The 25,383-nt window shown below is 44.9% G+C and overlaps 1 protein-coding gene across 2 annotated transcripts; it reads right to left on the bottom strand.

Annotated features, from left to right (window-relative positions):
* Positions 1-318: 318 nt before the first annotated feature.
* On the bottom strand, positions 319-25,003 carry frmpd1b (FERM and PDZ domain containing 1b). 2 transcript variants are annotated; one of them, XM_070962493.1, is made up of 17 exons: positions 24,770-25,003; positions 18,125-18,276; positions 15,775-15,885; positions 14,249-14,421; positions 12,516-12,618; positions 11,808-11,853; positions 11,389-11,493; positions 11,105-11,200; positions 9,982-10,107; positions 9,651-9,770; positions 8,988-9,121; positions 7,749-7,875; positions 7,298-7,390; positions 6,946-7,128; positions 6,397-6,598; positions 5,203-6,171; positions 319-5,005 (listed from the first exon to the last, which is right to left on the bottom strand). In XM_070962493.1, exons 3-17 carry the CDS (start codon positions 15,879-15,881, stop codon positions 2,424-2,426), a joined length of 5,166 nt encoding a protein of 1,721 aa, XP_070818594.1. In that variant the 5' UTR covers positions 15,882-15,885; positions 18,125-18,276; positions 24,770-25,003; the 3' UTR covers positions 319-2,423. The 2 variants fall into 2 exon arrangements, with proteins under 2 accessions (XP_070818594.1, XP_070818595.1); XM_070962494.1 differs by having other exon boundaries at positions 6,451-6,598.
* Between the last annotated feature and the right edge of the window lie 380 nt (positions 25,004-25,383).

Below are 25,383 nucleotides of genomic sequence, written 5' to 3'. Positions count from 1 at the left end.
CGAGAGAAAGGAGGTGTGGGTGTTACATGAATTGATAAACATTGCCTTCGTGGAAGTACACGAAGTGCTGAGAAAGAAATCCCACAGTAATCCTCATTAACAGTATTAGTAGTGCAGTGATGGAACAAATAGAGAAGCTATTTAGCCTGCTGAGGTACAGTATATCTCCAAAGCTTCCTTCTCTCAGAGGTTTTTTTTAAATGTTCAAATGTGCAATGACACAATGTTATTTATCTTATGTGAGCTGGAAGTTGGTACATGAAATGGGATAGTAACCAGTCTATAGACAAAACCCAAACACCCAGATGTTGAACATAGTTTAGGTCAATGTGTAATTTATTCCCAAACAATACATTTCTTGGTACATCGACTTCATTGTATGTGGGTATGGAAACATGACTGCTCATGTAGAAACACAATGTCCTCAGTGAAAACGAAATGCTATTGGTACAATTTTTCCATAACAAAATGAAACAAGTAGGTGACACAGGCACTCTTCCCTGTTCGGGCCTTCTTGGTGAACAACTAGAGATGCTACTGAGGCATACACTATGTCTTGATGTTAGATGTTAGTGCTGTAATGGACCCTGCTACCGGATATTACCTCCATGGCAACTGGAAGCTCTGAAATCTCACAAGATCTGCTCTCTTATTTGTTTTAAGCATGGCCACCTTGACAAAATTTCCCTCAGTCATCTATGTGGAAGATTAAATGCACTACTTATCTCCTCATCGGCTACCTCTGAACACTGAAGCAGTCTTTGTTTCAGCTAATCCCCCCTTATCATATTTGTATAAGCAACTGCTGACTGATTTGGCTTAACTACCTTTTTGTCAACGCAGGTGGCTCAAGTAAATCCTCTGAATCGGATGGCTCATTAAATGAGTTGGCATCATGTGATATGGACGAGCTTATTAGTGAACACTGTACATCAGCAAACTGATCGAGCAATGTAATCCTTTTACTGACAATTCACAGACATCAGTATAGACAGGAGTCTTTATATTGACAAAAATGCTAATGCCATGCAACCTTGCAGAACGTTGCAATCCATAATGCAGTTAAGTTTTCCCAAAACAAGACAAAGGCCAACATTCCAGACAAAGAAAGCACCCATTATATTCACACAAACATAATGCAGCTATTGTTGTTTTTAATGTTAGCACAAAAAAACAAGAATACAGTATGTGGAGGGGTGGGGAGTTTATGTTTGCATAGCCATAAACTAAGGTAGAGACAGAATAGGACACAAAGATATAAATGTATATCTACACTTCTGACCCCAGCGTACAGCAGTCAGTCCGTCTTTCAGTCAGTATGATATTAATAAAGTGGTGTGCCCAAAGAGGAAACCGTAGTGGGGAACAGTTGTGGCTCAGTGTTTTAAGACTTTGGATCTTTGCTACATCTGGACATAGTTTAACAGTCACCCTTGTGCCGAGTCAAAAACTTTTTTTTTTTTTAAACTACATAAATAAGGTCCCCTGTTTTGCTCCCTGGGCCTCATCCACACATTCCAAGAAAATATACTGTCTATGTAATGTCCTTTGGATGAAAACTAGAGTAATGTTATAATACTGCATACATTTGGGTAATGGGAGTATTTCCAAGAAGCATTCACTCAAAGTCAGTCAGGACTGGGGAAGGGTAGAAAAAACACTTTACACAAGGGTATGTGTCTCATAAAAAGGTGCAATCTGTAACAGTCAAAAGTGCTCTCCCTGCTTTGTAATGGTATAGTTTTGTATCCCATTTATATGTGACTGTAATCTTGAAAAACTAAATCCTTAAAAAGGTGCGATCCCTGCACATATAAAACAAATCTGTTAATAACTGTATTTTGCAAGTGTGGTAAAGTATATTTTCTGTATTTTGTCAGTAAAATGTACTGTTATACTCAACTTGAAAAATGACAATTTACAGATTACACCTTGTGGAGTGGAGAAATCTTCAAAGCAGCAAAAGATAACAATACTGTCTCAAAGAGAAGGAAAAATAAAAATTCCAGTGACATCCATGTTTTTTTTTCTCTACCAGAGACCTGCACATCACAGGCCATGGTGCAAATATTGTAAAAATAAATACATAAATACATACATGGGTAATCCATCCTTACATACATACACATTGTATCATAAAATAAGAGAATTGTAAGATAACTATAAAATTCATATGTACAAATGCATAGTCCATATGCGTCCAACAAGAGGCCAAGCATTGAAGTTTCCTCTCCTTGTTTAGGGTTTTGTTTGGTGTATGTGATTTCCATGTGGGTATGTGTAATGTGGGTTGTTTGTGTGCTGTGGTGTGCATGGCACTTACTGTACAAGAACACAGGGGTTACACACCAGATCACTCTGTGCTGTTTGCTCTTGTCTCACCTCTTGAGTCAGTGGGTTATTAGTGGATAAAAGTTTGCAGGTCAAAAGTTGAGAGGTACGTGTCCAGGTGTGTCCGAGGTGTCTAGTGTGCGTGTCCGGAAGAGCTGAGTGAGTGCGAATACAGAGGAGATGAGCACAGTGCAGCGCTTGGCAAGAAGCCTTACCCCGTCACTCTCCCCCTGGCCCTGCCCAGACCCATTGAGGCCTAGACTCTTACCCCCAACCCCAGCACCAGTTCCAGCTGTCTCAACAGCCCCAACAAACTCCCGGTACAGACCTACTATCTCCTTTAGTTTGTCCATGGGTTCCTGGTTATCATCATCCTCATCCCTGCCAACCAGACTCACATTATGGCAGATGTCACAACCAGGGCAGGTGTTTGTTCGCAGACAGGCTGCTGACAACTGAACCAGGGCACTGAAGCTGTTAGATAAAGAGCGTAGGGCTTCGTCAGGAGCCCAGCCTACACGTGTGGCCCGCTGACACCCAGATGCCAATCGTCGAGCCTCTGTCTGAAGAAGACTCCTTTCAGCCTCTGTCATGGCGGCAGTGCTTGTCCCAGTACAATCTGGGCTGGGTGCTGGCATAGTGCTGTCTTCAGTTCCATTGTGATTTAGGTCTGGCTCTACTTTTATGCCTGTGACACCCAGCTTTGAGTCTTGACATGATGTTTGTTGATTTTGTTCAAGTGCCCCCCTCTCTAAGACCAGCAGAAGTTGGTCTATATCGTGACGTAGGGAGGCAAAACCTCCTTTGAGCCCACCATAATTCTTGTTGGTAAGTGAACGAAGTGGACAACCAAGGGAGGTTGTCGGCGAAACCGGACGTGAAACTAAGGGACTGAGTTCAGAGGAGGCTGTGGAGAAAGTAGAGAGGGGGCGTGGGTTGTCCTTAAGCAGCGACAGAATGTTGGGGTTTGAAGAGGGTGTTGTAGGAGAAGAGACAGGTGCGGGTCGGGCAGGTTTGGGGCGTGTGCGACGGGAGAACTCATAAATGGTAAGCTCCTCGTCAAAGCTTACACCATCCTCAGTGTCTCCACTGAAACAGTTGGCGTAAACAGTGCGGCAGCCACAAGCCTCGCGGTGCTGCTGTGGAGGAGTACTGTCTGCGAGTGAGGAGGTTGGTGACTCACCTCCAATTTGCATGCTGGACACACCTCCCAACCCCACTGCTGAATGGGGCCGTGACTGAGGCTGCTCTGATGAAACACTTCCACGGTGTGCATTATTCTCTTTAAAACTCAGATTAGGGTGGGATCCATTTGTCTCATCGGCCTTTTTCATGTGTGAGTTCACTTCTTGGGCCTCTTTGATGGTGGCTATGACAACCTCAGCTCCATCCTCTAAAATGTTCCCTTTCCCTCCCGGTTTTAAGGTCACAGTCTCTTTTTCCTTGACAGGGGTCTTGTTTAAGTCTGACAAACCACTGGCAACAGACAAACCAGAGCCAAATCCAGATGTATCTCCATTGATGGAGCTACTTGAGGGATAATCTAGAGTTCCCAAAATCTCCTGGGAACGGGTCATGTACCAAGGCAGAGCCTGAATCTTCCCCCTCAGGGCAGAAGCTGGTAGTCGGCCTCCTAGGCTGGAGGAGCTTGTCCTCAGGTCTGATCCTGATCCAGATCTTCCAGGTTCTCTGCTTTCTAGGCACCCAACACCTTTAGAGTTGGTTGAGGTGAGGGACGTGGTTAGGGTGAGAGGTGCATCTGTATTTTTGGGTGACAGGCTTTCATGACTTAAAGATACCCTTCTGGGTCCTGACTGGACACTGCCATTGCGGCTGCTCCAAGGGTGGATTCCATTTGGTGGACTGACGCTGTCCTTAAAGCTCCCTTTGCTTGGATCAGTTGGAGAAACAGGAGAGCTAGCAGGTAGTGATAAGGGATGTAAATTTGTGGGAGAAGTGGGTTTGGGGGGCACTGGAGGGGGAATGGCTAGCTTTGTACCTGAATTTGAGCGAGGGATAGGGGGTAGGTTTGGTGTTTTTTTTGTGGATAGGGCAGTCCCATTGCTTTCCCCCTCAACTTCAGGAGTTTCTTTTTCAATAGGAATGCATGCTTTGTCATTGGAAACAACATGCGTTCCATTCTCGTGCGTCACGTCTTTAATATGTTTTGGGCTGTGTTCTTGCCTCTTTGTCTTTTCATCAGTTTGTGGTGTTGTAATGGGTAGTGGTTGCTTCCTGTAGCGCACTGCTGTGATCAGGGGTGATGACAGAGGGAGTCCACCTGCCCCAGATGTGACAGACTTGAATTCCATGGTGTCTGGCTCCATTTCAAGGAGTTCAGAGGACAGACGTCCAGAGGCATCTCCATTGCAGTGGGCATATGATCTCGTGTGTTGGGGGGATTTGGGAGGAATGATCTTAGGTTTGGGAGGCAGCTGGGGCTTAGGTGCCAATGGTGGTTTGACCTTAACTTCAGGTTTCTGAGATGGCTTTGGTGGACTGGGCTGTTGGTTGGTAAGTTTAGTTGTGGGGCTTTTCTCCACTTCTTTCTTGATTTTAGAGAATTGGGCTTTATTGGCAAGAGGGGAGGATGGCTCTTTCCCTGGGAGACCTGGAAGACCATTCCAGGTTCCACTCAACCGATTAGCATTCCGCCGATCAGCCAGCTCAGCGTCTGTAAGAGACAGACAAATCAAAAGAAAGGCATTAGATTGACACATATCTTCCCCCACCTCCTCTAATTACATTAATGTCTCAATAATGTCACTTGTTGCCATCAACCAAACATAGACAAAGTGCTATCACAAAAACATGACAAAGACAAATTGTCTTATTCATCTGCAAAGTCATGCAAACATGCTGTAAACAAACCTGATAGATCAGGAACTGGGGGAGTAAATCTCTCCTGTGCATCAAAAAACTCATCCTCAGACTCTGAGGCAATCTCTTTGACAAGCAGAGCTGGCTTGGGGTTGGGTGAAGGTGTCAGGAATAGACCCTCTTCATCCTTGGAGAGGCGCTGCTCAGCCTGTCCTACTTTGAGCCCAGGAATTGAGCTTGTCCTTAATGGGACTTTGGGAGGGATCTTTTTCTTTCTTTTAATTGGTGATCTTTCAAAGGGCATGCTATCAATCATTCTCAAATCTCTGGAACTAGGGATCTTAGAAATGCGTCTGAGTTCCTCCATTCCTTGCTCTTCCTCTTCCTCCTCCTCATCATCATCATCACTAGTAGCCTCAGGTGGGCTAGGCAGGAAATCAGCCTTAGAGAGTTCAGCAAAGCAAAGGCAAGCATTGTCATTGCTACGGTAATTGAGGTTGGTGGGTCGCAGGGGCCCTTGGTGGCGTTTTGGGTCCAGGAGGTAGGGGTGGTGAACATCCAAGCTTGGTAGATCCTCGCTTGTGCGTGGCCCACGGCGTGCATCCAGACGAGACGGGGCTTTTGCTGCAGCGCTGCTGTCCTCCAGGGCAGCACTCAAAGAGCCACTAGACAAGCTGGAGAAGCTGCTGGTGACCCGTGGGTCAGTGTGGTACCAGGTGGTCTCCCGGTTCATTTCTTCATCCATAATACTAAATTTACGAAGACCACTTCCTGTTGCTCCTCCTTCCTCTTCACTCTCATTTTCCTTACCTTCTGTTGTCACTATTATCTTTACTTCCTGTTTGCCTTTGTGCTCCTCTCTCTCTCTTCTTTCTTCCTCTCTCCTCTTTTCTTCCTCTTCTCTCCTCCTTTCCTCCCAGTCCTGACTTGCTGGGTCTGGACGTTTGTAATTCTGAGAATCCATTGGGTCATCCTCATCTGTTGAGTCATCTGAGTCACTACAGCAGCGAGACACATAACCTAATAACACCAGGAAAATACACAAACACCAGACAAGCATCGCAAAACAGATTGTTAGTCCATTTTTAAAACAGAATAAAACTTTAATTATGTTGGTATAACATGACTGGCTTTCTATCCGTACCCGTACTGGTTGGTGATACATCAACATGGGATGTGAAATAATGTCTATCAAAAGGCCAAAGCCAGAAAGTGATTATTTTAAGTGAAACAATTTTTGCTCACTTGATAGGGATTCATAGCACACGCCCTCTATTACGGCGAACCTCCCACACACACCTTCTTCAGCAGGAATCCGGTGCACCCTCACTTTTGGGCGCCCCAGACGGAAGACACTGACATTGGGATCCACCAGGAGTTTGTAGTAGCCTCCCAGCAGACACCCTAAGTCTTTGGCTGCCAGAGAGTCCATCAATAAGGCAAATGGCTGAGAGGGGGAGGGCATAGCAGAAGATAAGGTAAAGTGGTAGTGATCAAAGCCGAAGGGTAAGGGAAAAAAGGCAATGGAGCAGGAGAAAGAGGGAGAGAGTGTCACCTTTGAGTCCAGTGAATTAGCTTTATATAGCTCCCACACATCCCCTTAGGCTGTATACTGTTTGTGTATTGGAGGAGAAATGCCTGACCTATATTTACTCTAGCATGAGCTTTGGTTCAAATGTGTTGTGGTGAGTGAATATCCACTTTTCTGTGTCAGTGTATAAGTGCCTCCACGTTTATGAATAATAGAGCCCAGTACCTCGATGACCATGTATATAAATCCTATGTCTTCCATACCTTCATGTCGTGAAGTGAAATGCGCAGTAGGCTGACTTTGTCTGACTCTGATAGCAACTCCACTCGGCTGATGCTGCTGAACTCCACCAGTGTAGAAATCACGTTGAGCTTGTGGTTGATAACCTGACTCATCCCGTACTTGGCCCCCACCAGCAGACTGACCAGCACCTCCCTGTCCTGAAGCTGAGTGTAGGCAAGAGTGAGAAACTATACATCAGAGGTCATTGATAAGTGTGCTGAATAATTACACGTAGCAACGGTTCAAGATTGAATTTGAATTGTTTGAATTGTCATGTGGTGTATGCTTTAGCAAATGGACACACCAGGCTACCATCAGGTTCCTAAGCCTTACCATCATTGTAGCTGTGTATGATCGTCCCCCGTATGAGATGAGCTCTCCCAGCTGAGTGAGGTAGGCCAACCGAGCCTGAGTAGCAGATATTACCTACAACACCACAGTGGACATGGGAGAAGAGAGAAGAGGAAGGATGAGACATGCAGACAAGGAGTCTGCATGAAAGAAAACTATGTCCTGGTTGACTCACTGACCAAAGCAATGCTCTCCAAATATGCTCCACTCATATTCCCAGGAACACTTCAAGCCCAAGACCTTCCTTTTTAATTACCCTCCACCCACCATCTATCTGCCTCCCAATCTCCTGTCACTCCATATAACTCATGGAGATTAGTATTCACTGTAAGTGTCAGCTAAAAAGTACCCTAAAGCCGCTACTAAACTGTCACTATCTATCTCTTCATGCCTCTCAATGCTTCCTTCCACTCTTTCATCAGGCTGTCTTTACCTTCTGGCGTGGCTCGAGCAGGGACTGAATCTTTTTCAGGTGATAACTGATGGCTTTCCTCAGGTCCTTCTCCCTCATGTTGCCCAGCAGCGTGGGAGAGATGAAGCTGTCAAGGCCAAACTCCTTCCTGTCATCACCACACACAGAAGAATGAAAAGAACAGAAGAACTCTGTTACCTCAATACATGCTGACGTTGAAAGTGGAACTACATCCACATTGATTTAGATTCCCCAAAACCCAGTAAATATTGGTGCAGCATTCCTAAGGTGTAGGAAGCCTTGGAAAAAGTCACAACCAATGAGGAGTTGTCGGACAGGTAAGAAACTCAGAATGACGTAGCTAATGCTAGTCTCATAAACTAGCTAGCTTTTGTTTTTGACGGACTGTAGCAAATGCTGGCTCACAGGTACGGTCTCAATTTCACTAAAAAAAGAGTGTACTCTAATTGTACCATGTCTTTCTAGCCATTCGTCAGATACGACAGAACTGAAATACACAAATGAATCTTTAAAGGCAACCGTGAGGCTAACATTAGCATTTCTACGTATCTAGCTCACCAACTCAGTGTGTACTTGTTGGCGATATGGACACTGTCACATTCAAATGTACAATTTAGTAACGTAGTGATTTGCGTACATATTGTTGGAATTATTCAGTCTCTGACCTCATCTCTGAATAACCAACCTAGCAGTAAGTAACATATGCAGTGTAAATGCAGTGTAAGCAAACTAACATAGAAATTTGTGCATTATAACCAAATGCAGTGTAAGCAAACTAAAAATTAAAAACAAAAGACATAACTGCTGTTGTTTTTTTCCCCACATCTACCACTAGATGTTACTAACATCCATATTCTAACTGGGTGCCACTTCAGTGTAACTGTAACCATGACTGCATCATCAGTTTAATTTGAGGTGGAAAAAAAGCCTGCCTCTGCAAAACACAGCATATTTATGACTGCAATGACGTACAATAAGACCATATTAATCTAGGTCTGGTGAGTCAGTGAGATGGTCTTTTGGGAAATGGATCTGAGGATCTTGTTTTTGTGCATTTGTAGCCTCTAATTGTGAAAAAAAGAGACACAGAAAGACAGAAGAGAAGCACACACGCAAAAACATTTTCACATTAATAGATTAGGCACTGAGCGTGCACCCACACACATAACAATGATTGTAGCAGTAGAGCAAGCTGTGTGACCCTTAAATGACATGCACACACAAACACATATGACTCACGTAATACTCTTAATAGAGGTCCTGGTCTGTCCACAACTATCTAGTCTCTCGTGCATGTGCAGGGCAGCCAGGCGGAGTGCTGTGTTACACTTCATTTCTACTGCAAAACGCTCCTGCAGCACATCCCCAACACTCTGGAAACACACAATCACAGCATAAACCATACAGACTTTACAAATACACATGTGCCTTACAGTAAGCACAGCCATGTACAAGAGAAAAGCATCATATTTTTATCTTTACTTGTATAATACATCATTATACATTATGTCAGAGATTGCAAAACACGCAGCTCGTGAGCATCTTTTTAAGTAAACCAACACTGGGAAACCAAAACTGCCATTTACACAACAAAAACAAACACAGAAGGAGGCAAAGAGTCCTCACAGAACAATAAATCAACATGACATAAGTGGCACTCCCAACGTTTCTATTTTTGTGATGTTTGTAGAGCAGGTTTAGAGCACACTAGAGCAAGTTTCCAGATCATTCCACGTATATTGAAAACATTGGACTGGTTGGGAACTACTGCATGAATATTTAAACTTGTTTTGCAAATGTAAGTTAAAAGAAGGGGACATCTTCTAATTGAGATGGAACACAAAATCTCTCACAAAAGGAGACACAGAAACAGATAACAGATGAAAAATTTCCTTCTCTGACCTGTAAAAAGAGGTACTCAAAGGCGGAGGGGTCATCCTGCAGCAAGTCGGTGGGATCTCTGGGGGTGAAACACACCCTGAACAGACATCTGTAGTCATGGGAGTCCTTTTTCTGCACCACCTGGTGAAGACAAAAAATGGAGGTATAAAGATATACGCAAGCTCTAAAAATAAAGCCAACAGCACTGCATCTAGTCTCAACTGGGTTTTACCCTCTTGTCAGTAGGCCTACTGTAACAGTTATGCTTGAAAGTTACAGTAAACTATGCAAACAGCCATCCACAACCTCGGGATGTTTGTGTGTGGATTTGTGCATCCATTGTTTCCTTCACCTTCTGTATGAGCTCATCTTCGTGCAGCAGCAGTAGCTTGGTGATGCTGTACTGTTGCTCTAACACCAGGGCAAAGTACTCGATGGCCCGGATGGACAGTTTATCCTTCAGAGTCAGAACAATGTCCTGGAATGGTGAAAAACCAACAGTTGAGACCCCCTTAGACAAACATGCTTCATCCCCGTCTGCTGATGGCAGATGGTCAAATCTGATTCCCCTCTCAGTTTCCCGTAGCCTGCGAATACAAACTGAAATACAAATAGAAAACCTGCTAACACTGACCCAGTGATCTACCTCATCTCTCGTTCTGATGATTGTATACAGTACATCTCTCAGACAGCTGGACTGAGAGATGATATCTGCCCTCTTATCAAATGATTCTCACTGTTCTCTCCTGACTTCCAAATGTTTCATAGCTTCCTGCTCCAGAAAGTATATTATATAATTTATTTTTTTTTGTATTATTCCACTGTTAAGAACAGCTAAGAACAGCCTACCCACACTATGACACCCTTGAGGCGATCACACCATAACTTGTGGTGTGCTTAATTGCAAAAAACACCCACTTCTTTCAAGGAAGCCTCTCATTCTATGCTGAATTCTCTCTTTCTACAGTAGATCCATTTCTTGGTCACATAATACTTATGAGAAACTGAGGGGGCCGGCGATGGATCTTCTGAGGAAAATAATGTAGGCAGCGTATCAGATATAGTAAAATTTAGGAATTTACATTAAATAAAAGGGAAGTAAAATGATTTATATCTCTACTCTTATAATGTAATCAAATGGTTGTTAATTGCTATTAAGATAGGTGCCGTCAGCTTGGCATAGGTTTTGTCAAATAGATGTCTCCTCATTGGATTTCATAGAGCACACTGGTATTGACAAACATGTCAGCCGCCCATGAATGATGCTGCTACCTCTTGGGCCAGCCAGTAAAAAGATGCATCATCCAATTACCCATCCAGCATTCAAGATTCATCAAAAGTGACCCACTAGTGCAGCAGTCAAGGTCCTTTAAAGGTTTACATTTTGGCCTTCCTTTATCAATATGCACCCTGTCTAAACATACCACTCCAAAGTTATTATTGTTTGTGAAATTTCCTGTGTGTTTAATACATACTTTGACTGTGGTACTGTTGTCAAACTTGAAGGCCTTGGTCTGTCCATTCTCTAGATAGACTTTCAGGACATTGGGCAGGAAGAGAAGAGAGTTTCCCTGATGGAGGGAAGTGAGAGATATCATTGTGGTTAGACTGGAATCAATAAGAAAGCAGGACAGATTAAAATAGGAGAAGGACGCATGACAGCTGAGAAAATATGACTAAATAAAGGCTCATCAGAAATGTGAGCAATGAACCAGAAATGAGTCATTCACCAGTGACTCACAACAGCCTTCATTCCCACCTGAGTGTGCCCGTTGACCACCACCTCCTCTGCAAAGCGCACTTTAACTGGATTACTCCTCAGACGAGCTCTCTTCTCTGCCGACATGATAGAGGACTTGGGATTCTGCAACGCAGAGACACACACGAGGTCCATTACGTGAGGGCTGGACTGTGGACCAAGAGGCTCACACTTGTGGAGCTCAAGCCGTAATCAAACAGTCGACACACATGTGTGAAAATTTGCACATCACAATCTGAAGGCACTGTGAGGGCATGAAGTCTGGTCAGAACATGCACACAGAGCTTATATGTAATGACTAGTGAATGTGTGTGTTTGTGTGTGTGTGTGTGTGTGTGTGTGTGTGTGTGTGTGTGTGTGTGTGTGTGTGTGTGTGTGTGTGTGTTGGCGGGGGTCATCAATGTCTTCTTTGTACTCACTGTCATGTGCCTCAGAATAGTCACAGTGATACAATCCTCCAAGTCCCTGGGTGGAGAGAGAATACATACACACACACACACACACACACACACACACACACACACACACACACAAGAGATCATTATCGTTCTGTCTTGCTGTCAAGTAAGCACTATCTCCTCTGACCTTTGCTCTTAACTCTTAAGTCTTACACACACACACACTCACACACACACACACACACACACACACACACACACGCACACACACACACGCACACACACACACACACGCACACACAAACACACGCACGCACACACACACACACACACACACACACACACACACACACACACACAAACATCCTCATACATGAATCATCACTCCAGCTGAAAATGGTGCCACAGATATTAGTTATAAGAATTTATTTTAACAAACTAATAACACAAATAACATTATTCATTAAGATAAACTGGTTGCAAATATTCATTTATGTTACAGGGCTGTCATATCACCAGTTTTATGTAGGAATAGCAAAGTTTTTAGGTATTTATTTCTTCCATACTATATGTTAACTTGTTTGGTTCTTCCTTATGAAAGCCCATAAGGATGCCATAAGATCAATGCAGATAGATAGATAGATAGATAGATAGATAGATAGATAGATAGATAGATAGATAGATAGATAGATAGATAGATAGATAGATGATCTCTACAGTTCTTCTCACCTTAAGATGTTTTCCACCTGCTCATTGCTCAAATCTTCCAGTACTGTATCATTGATCTGCAGCACCTGGTCCCCTGGGAACAGTATCCCATCTGCAGGACTCCCTGCACGCAGGAACACACACACACACACACACACACACACACACACACACACACACACACACACACACACACACACACACACACACAATGAAAACAGTGAGCGCTTGCATAAAACAAAAACCCAGCTGCACACGTGGGCTTGCACTTTCAGTTCAGATAAAGGGAGATACACTCACAGACAGGCGCGCACACACACACACACACACACACACACACACACACACACACACACACACACACACACAATGACACATATGGTTATTCAACATGGCTGATTCAACAGCGTTCAGCTGAGCTCTCCAGGATGTGAGGGGTTACAGTTATTCTGGGTCTCATCCAGCTCGGCTCTGCTCTGCTTTCTCTAGTTATTTATACTCATTTATCTTCAGGCAAGAGAACACGACTGAGGCACAGCAGTTTCAGCGACCTCTAACACACTCAGACGCACAGTCAAAACACACACACAAACACATGCATACATAAACATACTAAGTGTGTGCATGGGTAAACACATACGCCCATGTCACACACCCCGCCTGGCAAAGCCTCGTTTGTCCCTAATTTCTGACCCACTGACAGTATCCCACACTGCTTTGCAAGCTCACACGCAGATAAACACACAGCATACACACACAGCACAGATAGGCCAGACTTGCACATATTCTCTCTCTTTCTCTTGCCAAACAAGCCAACCCCACCCCCCTCAACCCCGTCAAGCTTTCATATCAGCTCTGCCAATATCCTGATCTTTGCGGTTTTTCAAGTTCCCTCCCTCCCTTCTCTTTCCTTTTCTGTCCTTCTTCCTCATCCACCCCTTTCCTCTCACATTCACCTCCTCACCACCAGGACCTCGCTGACTCCTCCCACACCCAAAGGCGTCACCTACCCCCCTCCCCTCCCTGCACCCTGCACCCTGCACCCTGCACCCTGCACCCTGCACCCTGCACCCTGCACACTTTCACACTCATTATTTTGCTCTCTTTGGCCATCTTTGCACTCTGGTCGTTGTCTGTTTCCCTGCTGGGTCTTCCTGCTGGCATCTTCTCTGTCTATTAAATCTCTCTTTCTCATTCGTTCCCTCGTTTTGGCAGCAGATAGCAATTACAGAGCCGGTGGCAGGGTGAGACCCCCCTCGGGGCATTTATCAGCTTATTTTACAGAACAGATATAAAAGTAATGGATCAGCATCTCTCTCTCTCTCTCTCTCTCTCTCCCTCTCTCCCTCTCTATCTCTCTCTCCTATCAAAGTTGCCTAAATGAGCAGTGATTGAATTTAGAAAGGATGAGCAGGTGGCTCTGTTGTTTCTGTGGCTTCTCTGGCACCGTGCCTTGCAGTTTGAATGCCAGGAGAGAGTCAATGTGTGTGTGTGTGTGTGTGTGTGTGTGTGTGTGTGGTGTGTCAGAGCGCGAGAGAGAGAGAGAGAGAGAGAGAGAGAGAGAGAGAGAGAGAGAGAGAGAGAGAGAGAGAGAGAGAGTGTAAATCTGTCTTGCTGCAGGCGAGGCACCGTTGCATAAAGCAGGTGGCCATTTGGAGAGGAAGCAGGAAAACAAAGTGCACTCATCCACACAGACAAACATGACACATACACACACAGAGACACACACCATCACCACCACACAACCCGTGTACCTGTGGCAATGTCCCTGACCAGCAGGGGTGCGTTTGTGGTGAGGGCGAAGCCATGTCCAGTGCTGCTGTCCAGGACCGGGTCCCTGGTGATCTGCAGCGTCAACTTTGCCTGGAAGTTCTGATTGGACAGACTGTTGGAGCGCTGTGACCTCCCATCGCCGAGCAACCGCTCTCTGTGGAGGTCAAATAGGGCAACAGGTTACCTGACTGGAGACTGTGTGGTCATCAAGAGATAAATTTAGGTTTATAGAGATACAAAACAGAAAGAAAGCAGGAAATACTCCAATTGAAGAGGCTGGTACCTGCAAATGGTTGCCATTTTTGCTTTAAAATCAACACTGACTAATTGACGAATTGACTGATCTCTAAGACACAAAAACATAAAAAAAGGCAAGAATAAGAGTCCACAGTCATGTTAGTGGCTCTGTGATGCTTTGGTGAAGCACTGCTAATATACTAACAAGCTCACCATGACATTGCTACTTGAATTTGCTACTTAGCAATAAACACAAAGTACAGCTGAGACTGCCTGATGGGACTGATGGGGCTTATGGTGTTGCTGAAGAAAGAGTCATTTGAATTCACCGTGTCCACCCATCAAGCAGCCTAAATGTCAAGTTGTTTCAAAGAATACGTGAAAACTCTGAGCTGCTGCTGTCATGGGATCACCAGCATTGTTAGGATATATCATCTGGGGATCTGTCACAAATTTTCCCAAGAATGACTAACAGTGCCTCCTCTGCTGAAAAGAAGCCGCTCAGCCAGGGAATGAAGGGCTCTTGAAAGCATATTTGTGGTTCACTGTGGGGTGTGTTTGTGCGTGAGAGAGGGACAGTCATGTTTTGAATATGTACACAACTATGTGTTATGCGTCTGAATGTGTGGGTGTGGGGAGGGGATCTCGTCTGTGTGTTCACACAGGTTAAGAAATCAACTTCACTCGTTCTCACTTTTACATGTCATTTTAGAGTCATTTCTGTTTAACACCGGCATGTTCTGTGATAAAAACAAGCCATCTGTTGAGAAACATTTTTCATTTTAAATGATATATACCAGACATCCCACACTTTGTCTCCACTGCAGAATCTGGCAGAAGGCCCAGACGTTAGATGATGCTGTTATTCTCCACTCTGAGTCCCAAACTCTATTGTTTAGTTGTTGTTTTTTTTTACTACATAAGTTGTTTTATTTGTTATTGACGCAGTGGTTTGTGTGGGGTCGGCATTTTCTGCTACAGTTGGCTGTTTGGTGCCAACATTTTCTGCATACTCAGGTGTTTTCCCACCAACATCTGCTTCATTTTCCCCACTCAGAACACACTCGTGATGGCCCACCTTGAACAGCTGCAGTGACCCACGTTCATGTGTGAATATTCAACAATTCACTGTCTGAATAATGAAGTGGGACGCAGAAAATGGAGCAACCTTACGAGAGTGTTTTCCATGGCAGCTTTTAACTTTAACAAACATTTCCTGAACTATGAAGAGGATCTTTGCCCTGACCTCTGACCCTCGTTCATTCCGTACCTGCTGAGCGACTCTCGGGTGCGACGTATTATTGTTCCCACCACCTGCTGCACCCGACTGGCCCGTCGAGCTGGAGACCTGCTCCTACATCGCTCCTTCTCCTCCATTTATCTAAAGAGACGAAGAGAAAGCCGGATATGAGTTACAGACATAATCCCAACAAGCAAAACACAGATGGGGAACAATGATGAAAGGGTTTGGAGGGAGAAAAGAAGCTGTTCAGAGTTTAGCACTGTCTTGTCGGACTGTGCATTCAGCGGCAGAGCTGTGCTCTCGTCTGCTCTGTTTTTATATTCAGAGAGTGTAGCCTGCCTTGAATACGATGAATAATCAGATATGTGACCAGGGAGCAAGAAAGGGAGAGAGAAAAAGAGAGGGGTGGGGTGTAGTCAGCATGAACAACAACACATGTCACACACATTTTCCTAAATGACCCGATCCTCAACAACTTCACGGCCGCACAAAAACAGGATTCACAAAGAGTTCAACATAAATATGCTACAATGTGCACATTCGCTACAGCTCTGCAGTGGTGCACTTTCTGCTTAGCCTGCCTTTTAAACAGGGGAGCGTTCAGGACATAATGAAAAATGAAGAAAGGCTCAGTCGGACCCCAGAGAGGCAAAGCTGGTCAGCGCTGAATCCTGCCCAAATCTCAAGACTTATGACTCTCTCAACTGTGGTTTGTTTCTGTCAGCCAATCAATATGCTGGCATTGAGCTCTGATAATTCCTTGACAGGGCTTATTATCTATTGCAGAAAATATACTCCAGAAGGGTTGCTGTGTTATATTTGTTTGTGTGTCTTTTGTGTTGGAAATAGCAGCTACAAAGATTTTAGAGGGGCAGGAATGTGTTGCAGATTTCAGCGCGCCTTTAATTATTGGAAGAAGGCAATCATTTGTTTGCAGCATTGCGTTGAATCAAGTTCCCTTTGTGTTTTTGTTTATGGCAGATGCTGTTTTGATGCTGTCTTGTGATAAACTTAATCTGCTGGTCATGGCTGTATTGGCCTGTTTGACCCCATGAGGCAGAGAAAAGGGAAGGAAACTTTGGCAGGGACTGGAAGAATAGCAACTCAGACCTGATCAATGTGGCTAACGATGACGAATGTGCTCCTGAAACCTAATGATCCATACCTTGGCCTCAGCAGCTGGCTGCGGAGAGCTTGGTTTGATCAGCTCTCTGAAAGAGTCTTCTGCAAGCCAGGACTTTTGTGATGAAACGCAACAGTTTTCTGGCCATCTGCCACACTTGTATGAGGGATTTTAAAACATGCCTTTGTCCAATAAATGAGGAGGGTGAAGTCATTTCAGCACAATTACCTGACTGTACTTTAACTTCTGAGTTTTGGGGAAACAATGCACACTGCACTGCAATCAATAGAGTTTGTTCAACAGTGCTGCTGTTAGTAAAGTCATAATCATGAGATAGCACACAAAATGAATTTGTTTTCAGCAGCTAAAAGGCAGGATTTCTGTGGTCGCTGGTTGTTGCCAGTGATGACTAGCCTCCCTCAGTCGTAGTAAGGCATGCAGCGTAGGTCTGTCCTTTAAGAGGATTAGGGGCCCTTAGCCTGCACAGGTCCACACTGGTCAGGGTGTCACTTCAGCACCTCCCGCTGATCCGGATTGAGGAAGATTGATGTGGATGAGCGAGGCTAGGTAGCTGACATCTGCACATGAGGAAGCGTTCGATCATTGAGAGAAACTGTCACTTCAGTCAGCGTCATATAGGTCATGAAACGCATTTGGACTTATACGAGACACTTTGTTGCATTGCGTTGAATGTGCAGCCTGCTTGTAGGTGTTTCGGTGTGCATGTGTGTGCTGTGGCGCTGCAATCATTGCTGAGTCAGGTGGTGTGTTTTGCTGTCATTCTCCTTCTTTCTCTCTTCTGTCTTTTAGTTTCTCCTCTCCCCCTCTGTCTCACCCTCACTGTCCTTGCCGAGTCAGGTAGTGGTCTCAGATGACAGTCTCTGTGGGCAGCAGCCACGCACTTTTTCTATATATGCACACATCCTGAGCACTTGATCAAGAGGATTACTCTCCTCACTCTTCAATAACAGTTCAGTTTTTGAAGCTTTGCAAAGCAGATAGTTAGGCAGAAGTAAGGGCAAACATGCTGAGTGTGCATAAGTGTCCATGGTTCGACCCTTGAAATGCTTGCGTTTTTTTAACAATTAAATATTCTATTTAGAAAATGAAACACAGAAAGCTTCTGGAAAACGCAGAATAAGATTCAGTTCTCAGCATACCGAGATGTTCAGGAGCTCCGATCTTGCCTGCATATTTTAAGAAAACAGCACTATGTCCCACATTTGAACTAAAGACTGTGAGAGTGTGACTCACCGTGATGTGGCTTGTCTCTTCAGGACTCCAGAACACAAATACCCTCTCGTCCTCTGAGACATCAGCTCTGCAGGCCCTCCAGGATTGGCTGAAAAGAGGTGGAGGGGGGGTCCTTGTGATCATCAGGGCCAATCCCAATCTGGTGCGGCCACCTGTGCAGAGCAGAGCAACGCTATCAGGGAGACCTGTCAAATCCCATAAACGAGATGCATAACCACACGATGGCCTTATAATTAGAGCGACGCGTGAAGCGACCAGTTAGTAAGTCTGATTGAGTTGTATCAGCCGTATCTGCTCTGGATTTCTGACCTATTTATATGGAACAGAAGTATATTCCAGTTGTTGATGTTTTCAGAGTGAATATGCAAGCGCGTCGAGCAAAGCAGATGTGAGTCCAAACCAGTTTTGTGGTTGTGGTTCTCCAAGAGGCCCCTCCTCTGGTCCCCAAGGCGCTCTCTCTCTCTCTCTCTCTCTCTCTCTCTCTCTCTTTCTCTCTCTCTCTCTTGCTTTTTCTCTTGCAGCCTCAATAGCACATGGCGATCCGGAGACGAGGCACTCCATCTCCGTCTGGTTGTCTAAATTAAAATTTCATACCACCCAGTTCAGTTAACAGTTCTTACTGGGCGTGCTCTAAAAGCAAAGAGGACAGCCTGTGAATCCTGATGTGGTGGAGCGGGAGACGCTGCCAGGCAGACAGAGATCTTGGCCAATAATAAAAGAGGACAAGTCTTTCATATCAACATCGGGGCAGATAGGGCTGAAACCTTAGCCTCTGGTTTGTGGAGAAAAACACACTCGGGGAACGCTTTGTTGTGAAAGGCCTGGCTGTTGAATTAGGAGAGACGCTGGATAAACATTCTTGATCTCATCCAAGGAAACCGCCTCATTCTGCACTTGAATGTTGATTTGTGAAGTAAACTCGCACTCCCCGGGGCTTTCATCTACAAGAGGGAGCAGAAATCAAGGAATTGGTAGTCCCATCTGTGCAGCTCTTCCATCAGGCCCTGTGTCCTGCACACAGAGCTCTTTCACGAGGCCCATGTGTCCCAGTGAAAAGCCAGCAGAAGACCTAGACCCACACAGACTGCAGGGCACATGAATAATGTATGGAGCTAATGCAGCTAGCTAGGACTCTGACCGCCTCCTTCTGCCACCTTGCCAACACAGGCAGCAAGAGGAGCGGAGCACAGAAGAGGAGAGAGTCACAAGAAAGACATAATGGAAGGGTGGGAGAGGGGAGGGGCTCTGAGGGGCTGAGAAAAGGGGAAGGGATGCAGAGAAGAGAATTGGTCAAGGCAAAGAAAAGAGAGAAAGGACAGGATATTGGTGGGGGAAGGAAAGGGGGAGAATTTTAAAGAGGGTGAAGAGGGCAGAGGCAAAGAAACGCGAGCGTAAAGCTGCAGGAGAAGAAAAGGAAGAACAAAAGTATCTACAGTGAGACGTACAGGAGTCTGAGTGCAGAAAAAGCTGATCAATGCAGCATTTTTCCACCGAATGAGAGCAAACAAAGCCAGGCAGCAGACATTGATGTATTGTCAGTCGTTAAATAAATAAATAAAACAGCAGACCTGTAGCGTTCATTCCATTTGTCATGCTGTTTTGATTCCTCCTCTTTTCCGCTACAGTGCAGTGTCCTTAATGAAGAGCTTGCTCACTCTGTCTAATGATGTGACAGCATTTTCATTTGATCCGAGCCAGCAAAGCCTGCGTGTCTGCGAGCTGGTGATGAGTCTCCTCCTAATCTGGTTCTGAATCAATAGTAATCGTGAATCCTGACTGTCCTTTAAGTCCCCAAGCTGCCCTCACACACACACACACACACACACACACACACACACACACACACACACACACACACACACACACACACACATACACACACACACACACACAGCTCATCAGCAGGCCTTGCAGCATGTCTGGCCTTTCACTCGTTCTCCCCTCTTTCTCCCTTTGCCTCCTCACCCCTCCGCCAATCTGAGAATATTTGTGCAAAGTGCTAATAGGTAATGAAGGCTGTCTCAAGCCCTCCGCTTCGATGTCTGTGTTTTATTTCTCTGAGACAATGCCCCCCCACCCCACACACGCACTCTCTCTGCTCGTTTTCTCACACAATGTCTCTCTGTCTCAGACAAAACAGTCGCTCATTCACTCCTGTCGCCTGGTATGAGCCCACATGCAGTTCATGGAAGCACTCCTCTCTCTCTCCTCAGGGGTGAAGAGGTGGGACTGAACTGGCAGCTTCTGTGCAGCCAGCTGGAGAGAAAACAGCCCAATTAGCACTGCCGGGCCAGTGTGGGCCACAGCAGGTCACATCAACCTGGACAGGGCCCAGGGAAGTTGCATTAGGACATAAAGTGGAAGAAAAAATGTCCAGATACAGATGCTGTTCGGCTAAATAAGATAATCCAAGCGAATGGATATGACAATCTGACTGACAGTGTCATTTTCTCTGTAAAATCTTGTCAATCAGCTGCTTGCTCTAATAAATGAAGACTGAACTCAGCACTCACAACTCACAGACCTTAATATGATAAGCGAGGGGAGCATTACACAATTGGAGACCAGGGCAGAATCCTTGCTCATTGACTGAACAACAGCTTTTGTTTGGAAAAGACCAGTTGGCTGCTATTGACGTCTTGTTCCCAAGCTGTCCCCCCCCCACACACACACACACATACACACACACACACACATACACAGAGCCAAATATGACACAGTGGACACAGCTGCATCACATGAGGCGCAGCAGCAGCAGCAGGGGTTGGTTCAGCAACTCGACAATTCATTTTGGCTCACAGTCGCTGCCAACAAAGTTGGACACAGAGCTCAGGAAACATTCAGTCCAACAGCAGCACACTTGGCAGAAAATATTGTGCATGAATATCTGGATGACTTGAGGTGAGAGTGATTTAGGTTTATGCGAGGCAGCTGGGTCGCTTCAGATTTCACAATTGCCAAGTTGTAAATGTGAGGAACAACAAATAGAGCAGACATTTCACAGTCCAAAGATTCATTTTCGTCTTGCGAAAAGCTCTGGACAAATGAAATACAGATGGTATGCTTGTGCTTTCAAGTCATGGATTTAACCCTGTTTGGACATTACACTTATGTACTTTATTGGACAGACTTCAGATCTATATTGTGAGTTCCACCTAAAATTAGAGAAACGGAAAAATGGTGAGGAAGGCCACGAAATACATGAACACTCATCATCCAGTCGTACCATTTTACGCTGCTAATGGTTTTATGGATCTTACTGCATTTGAGTTATCGTACAACTTCATGGTCACAAACAGCTTCTACAATAATAAATCTATTAGAGATTTTTGGGCAGGAAGCCAGTCAGATGTCACCACTGCCATGTTCACACCTGAATAACCAGCATGTGTAAATAGGTGCCTGTCAGGTGTTATTTCATACAAGCCCCCTTTGATCTATACAGGAGGATCAATGCATGAAGATCTACACAATTCAAAATGGATCATGACTTTAAAAAAATGCAATAGTCGAGTTAAAACTGCTCTTTAAAGAGAGATCTGCCACGTGGTCTGATCGATCAGGTGCTTTTCTTTAAGTTGTTTTGTGTTTTTTTAGTCATACTAGCAGTGTGACTGTATGGATGATCTGTCAGTCAATCGGTTGGTCGGTCCGCTCAGGCTGAAAAATCTCAACCACTGGATGGATTGCCATAAAATTAGTTTCTTCTATTATCCTTTCAGAAATTCCTTTTCAGCATAGTGCTCCATAACTACATCACAATCAAATCTGGTTTAGAACTAAAGACATTACAGTTACTGCTAATTGGCAAATGTTAGCATGCTAACATGCTAAACTACGACGATGAACAGGTCATCATGAGCCTGTTTGCATGCTGATGTTAGCATTCAGCTGTGCCTGCAGGGCTGCTAGCATGGCTGCAGACTCTTCGTCTTGTTATTGTCTGACTGTGTATTGCCCTGTTTTCTTGTGCTGTCGTTGGTATTAGTATAAAAGGCCGTTCAGGGACGGTTTTTATAGAGCTTGGGCTTTATGTGCTGTGGTATGTGGCATCTGTCCATGCTATGTAGTAAAATTAAACACTAAAATAACTGAATCTCTCATGTCCACCACAGAAATAATAGAAAAAGAACTAGTCAGCTGTCTCACAGAAGCTTGGTGGCTTGTTTAAGTCTGCTGAACGCTGCTGCTGTTGCTTGTTGTGTTTTGCTGGTTATTTCTCTGTTACCTGTCTTCCAGACATAATCACATCTCCTGTTTTTCATTCAGCCTGTCAGCTCATTCCATTAGCATTATGAAGACAGGGCTCACCATGCGCCGCTTATTTCATTTCCCCTTTCATCAGCGACCTGGCGAGGCCTGAGTTCCCCAGTGCACTATTAAATAATGGGCCTTTTGAAGATTAATAGTGAGCTGCATTGTGTTACAGATCTCTGTCGATGGTTCTGATGGTTCCGGTGAGAGACAGACAGCGAGACAGACAGAGAGAGAGGAAGATCTTTGGATGTTAGACGATGATAGACGTTACAAGTCTGGAGGACTGTCTGCCTCACGTCTTCTGTTACTGTCAGAGCCAATTTCCTTCAACTCAGTGATCCTTCAAAACTGCACAATAGAGGGCTTATCTTTAAGTAAAAGTAATATGAGAGCAGCCAGTAAGTCAGCAGCTACAACAGGCCTCGGGGCTCTGCTGGAATAATACTTACATATAGCCACAGCACGACTTTAATATTTCATATCACAACAGAGAATAGAGGAGGACACACCTGGTTATACTCAGAGCTGATGATTTTCTTCTTTATGATTTTCATACTCTTAATGTTTTACTATGGCTTTGTTCATAAATAGAGTTGGCCTACATTATGGCGCCACTGCCAGTCAAGTGTGCCATCGCCATGAAGCTGTCACATCAATGAGGTCACGTCTGCTTTTTACTGTGCAGGAGTAACACTCGTGCAGTTTGATGGAGAAATACATTTACAGTCCCACCTTTGTTCCATTGTCCATCCATACTGTCCATCCATTCAGTGCAACCCCTGACCTATGAATTAATAGAATTCATTCACTGAGAAAGACCAATATTGATTGATCAACACCTTCCAGTAGCTGCAACAATATGAATCGCATTCCTGAACAGCTATTGATTAATCTAATGATCAGCAGGTCGAGGCATTGGGCCAGAGCAGCATACAGCAGCCCAGCAACACAGTTTGCCCTGGAGACATGGAGCTAAGACTAAAGAGGAGGAGAGGGGGAGAGGATGGCTGGCTGGCTGGTTGCAGTAAGTGGGACAGAGGAGCGGTGAGCAGGGCAGATCGAGGCTAATGCAGCCAGGCATCAAGTCTTTCCTGATGTGCAAGTTCTGCCCGTCGCGTTTCTCCTCTGGCAGACTGACCTCGGAGCAGGCAACTCCCATCACATGTTATAGCATACATCCCTGAGTCATAGCACAAAGCCTGCAGCAGTGGCAGTATACAGCCATGCACATACACCGAGTGCACACGAGAGTGAAAGCAAAACACCGAGCATCCGCAGCTATTTCACACAGGCAGCACATCGTAGGAGCAAAATGGCATTCATTCATTCATTCATTCATTCATTAGATGTGTGGCTGTGCGCGCGTGTGCTCAGCTGTGGATGACAAGCAGCCGCATATGATGCTATTAAAAACACTCAGTTATTAACTTAAGTGATGTCTCTATGCACAGTGAAAGCTGCGGGATTACACGCGTCTAAATGGAAGCGCGATCAGCGATCATATTAAATCATGTCATGCATTAAATGAAGGCCCCCAGAACAGCAAAACGCATTGTTCCGGTCTAGTTGTGTTGCGCTTGTCATGCCTCGCACGGCACGGAAGAGCGCAGGGAAGAGGCTGCTGCTGGCCAAAGGATATGAGGGAAGAGAAGAAAAAGGAGAGGCGACTGTCCCGGAGTGGCTGCACATCGCCTACGCCCATTCACAATGTGCGTGTTTTACTACCCAGACTCCTGGCATTCCCCCCCCCCCCCCCCCCCCCCATCCGTCAGGATTTAGTCCGTTCATTTCCAATCTGGAGCCAGTGACGGTGATTTCACTGCGCATACGGCAGCATGGATCTCCACTATCGCTGCATAAGACATGTGTTTGCCGAAATGTAAGATGAATGCCATTCATCGGTGCAAAAACGAGCAGGATTTTGACTGTAATCCTGTATAGTAGCAATTTATGTTACCCAATCACCTTAATTTAGGCTGCGAGAATAACCTAACCACGCATGGGCCGTGTTTATCGCTCATTAATGCTTTTAAAACCCCTTTCCAATAATCAATATTTATCATCACACTGACCAAACACGAACTTTGATCAGTGGTCGCAGCCATGCCATCCAAACCAGGAGGCTTAACAAAGAAAAAAAAAAGGTCAGTCTTTTGTTGCTTCCTTTATAATTTTAATCGGATTTAAATCTCTACACCGCCTCCCTCAAACAGGGACACGACTAAAGCCCGCAGGCGGTGTGAAAACGACCATCGCTTAAATTATTCATTTCGATGTGATAAATATCAGCCTGGATGGCAGGAATGGATGCAAGGTGCAGGCGCCTCCGCGTACAGCCGGGCGCTCCTTCATCAGACAATAACACCGGGAAATACCGAGAAAACTCACCTCGTGGTCTGTGGAAGAGACAGACGGAGCGGGAGTCTGGGAGGGTTATTCCCCAAAAAGATCAGTGATGCGGAGAAATTGAGGGGAAATTATTTTTTTCCCTCAAAAATATCCGCTGCGTCCTCCCGGGCCGGATGGTGATGGTGATGTGGTGTGTGTGTGGGGGGGGGGGGGTGGCTATATGCTGGATGCTGTCATCGTACTGGGACTGCTCTCTGCTTAATCCTCGGCCCTGAGCTCAGAAATATCCCGCCCCCTCCCTATGCTCGTCTCTCTCTCTCCTCCCTGCCTCCTCCGCTGTCTGCCCGGAGGACCCCCACCCCTCCTTCGCAAGGTCAGTTCAATCCACTGAGTTACATCCAATAATAATAATAATAATAATCATCATCATCATCATCATCATCATACTTATAATATTAATTCTAAGAATATTTCTGAAACAATTACATTTTTTATTATGTGGTGAAAAAATATTGATTGTTTGGGTTTATGGTCCAGTTTTTGATAGCCAACTAATTTTTAAATATTTTGTGTGCCTTAGTCCATTTTGATGAAGGTAGTTTGACTGTAAAATGTCATTAATTTAACTTTTATTTTTATTTGTAAAGACTATC

Source organism: Chaetodon trifascialis, chromosome 5, assembly GCF_039877785.1.
Source record: "Chaetodon trifascialis isolate fChaTrf1 chromosome 5, fChaTrf1.hap1, whole genome shotgun sequence".
Classification (NCBI taxonomy): domain Eukaryota; kingdom Metazoa; phylum Chordata; class Actinopteri; order Chaetodontiformes; family Chaetodontidae; genus Chaetodon; species Chaetodon trifascialis.
This window is presented reverse-complemented; position numbering and strand designations above follow the sequence as displayed.

What these genes read in the sequence shown, in the direction of transcription:
- frmpd1b (XM_070962493.1), bottom strand. Translation starts at nt 15,881, where the DNA reads ATGGAGGAGAAGGAGCGATGTAGGAGCAGGTCTCCAGCTCGACGGGCC. An exon ending in ACAACAGTACCACAGTCAAA is followed by an intron (nt 10,108 to 11,104) that starts GTATGTATTAAA and finishes TCACCATTCCAG; the next exon opens with GACATTGTTCTGACTCTGAA. An exon ending in CCCAGTTCCTGATCTATCAG is followed by an intron (nt 5,006 to 5,202) that starts GTTTGTTTACAG and finishes TGTCTCTTACAG; the next exon opens with ACGCTGAGCTGGCTGATCGG.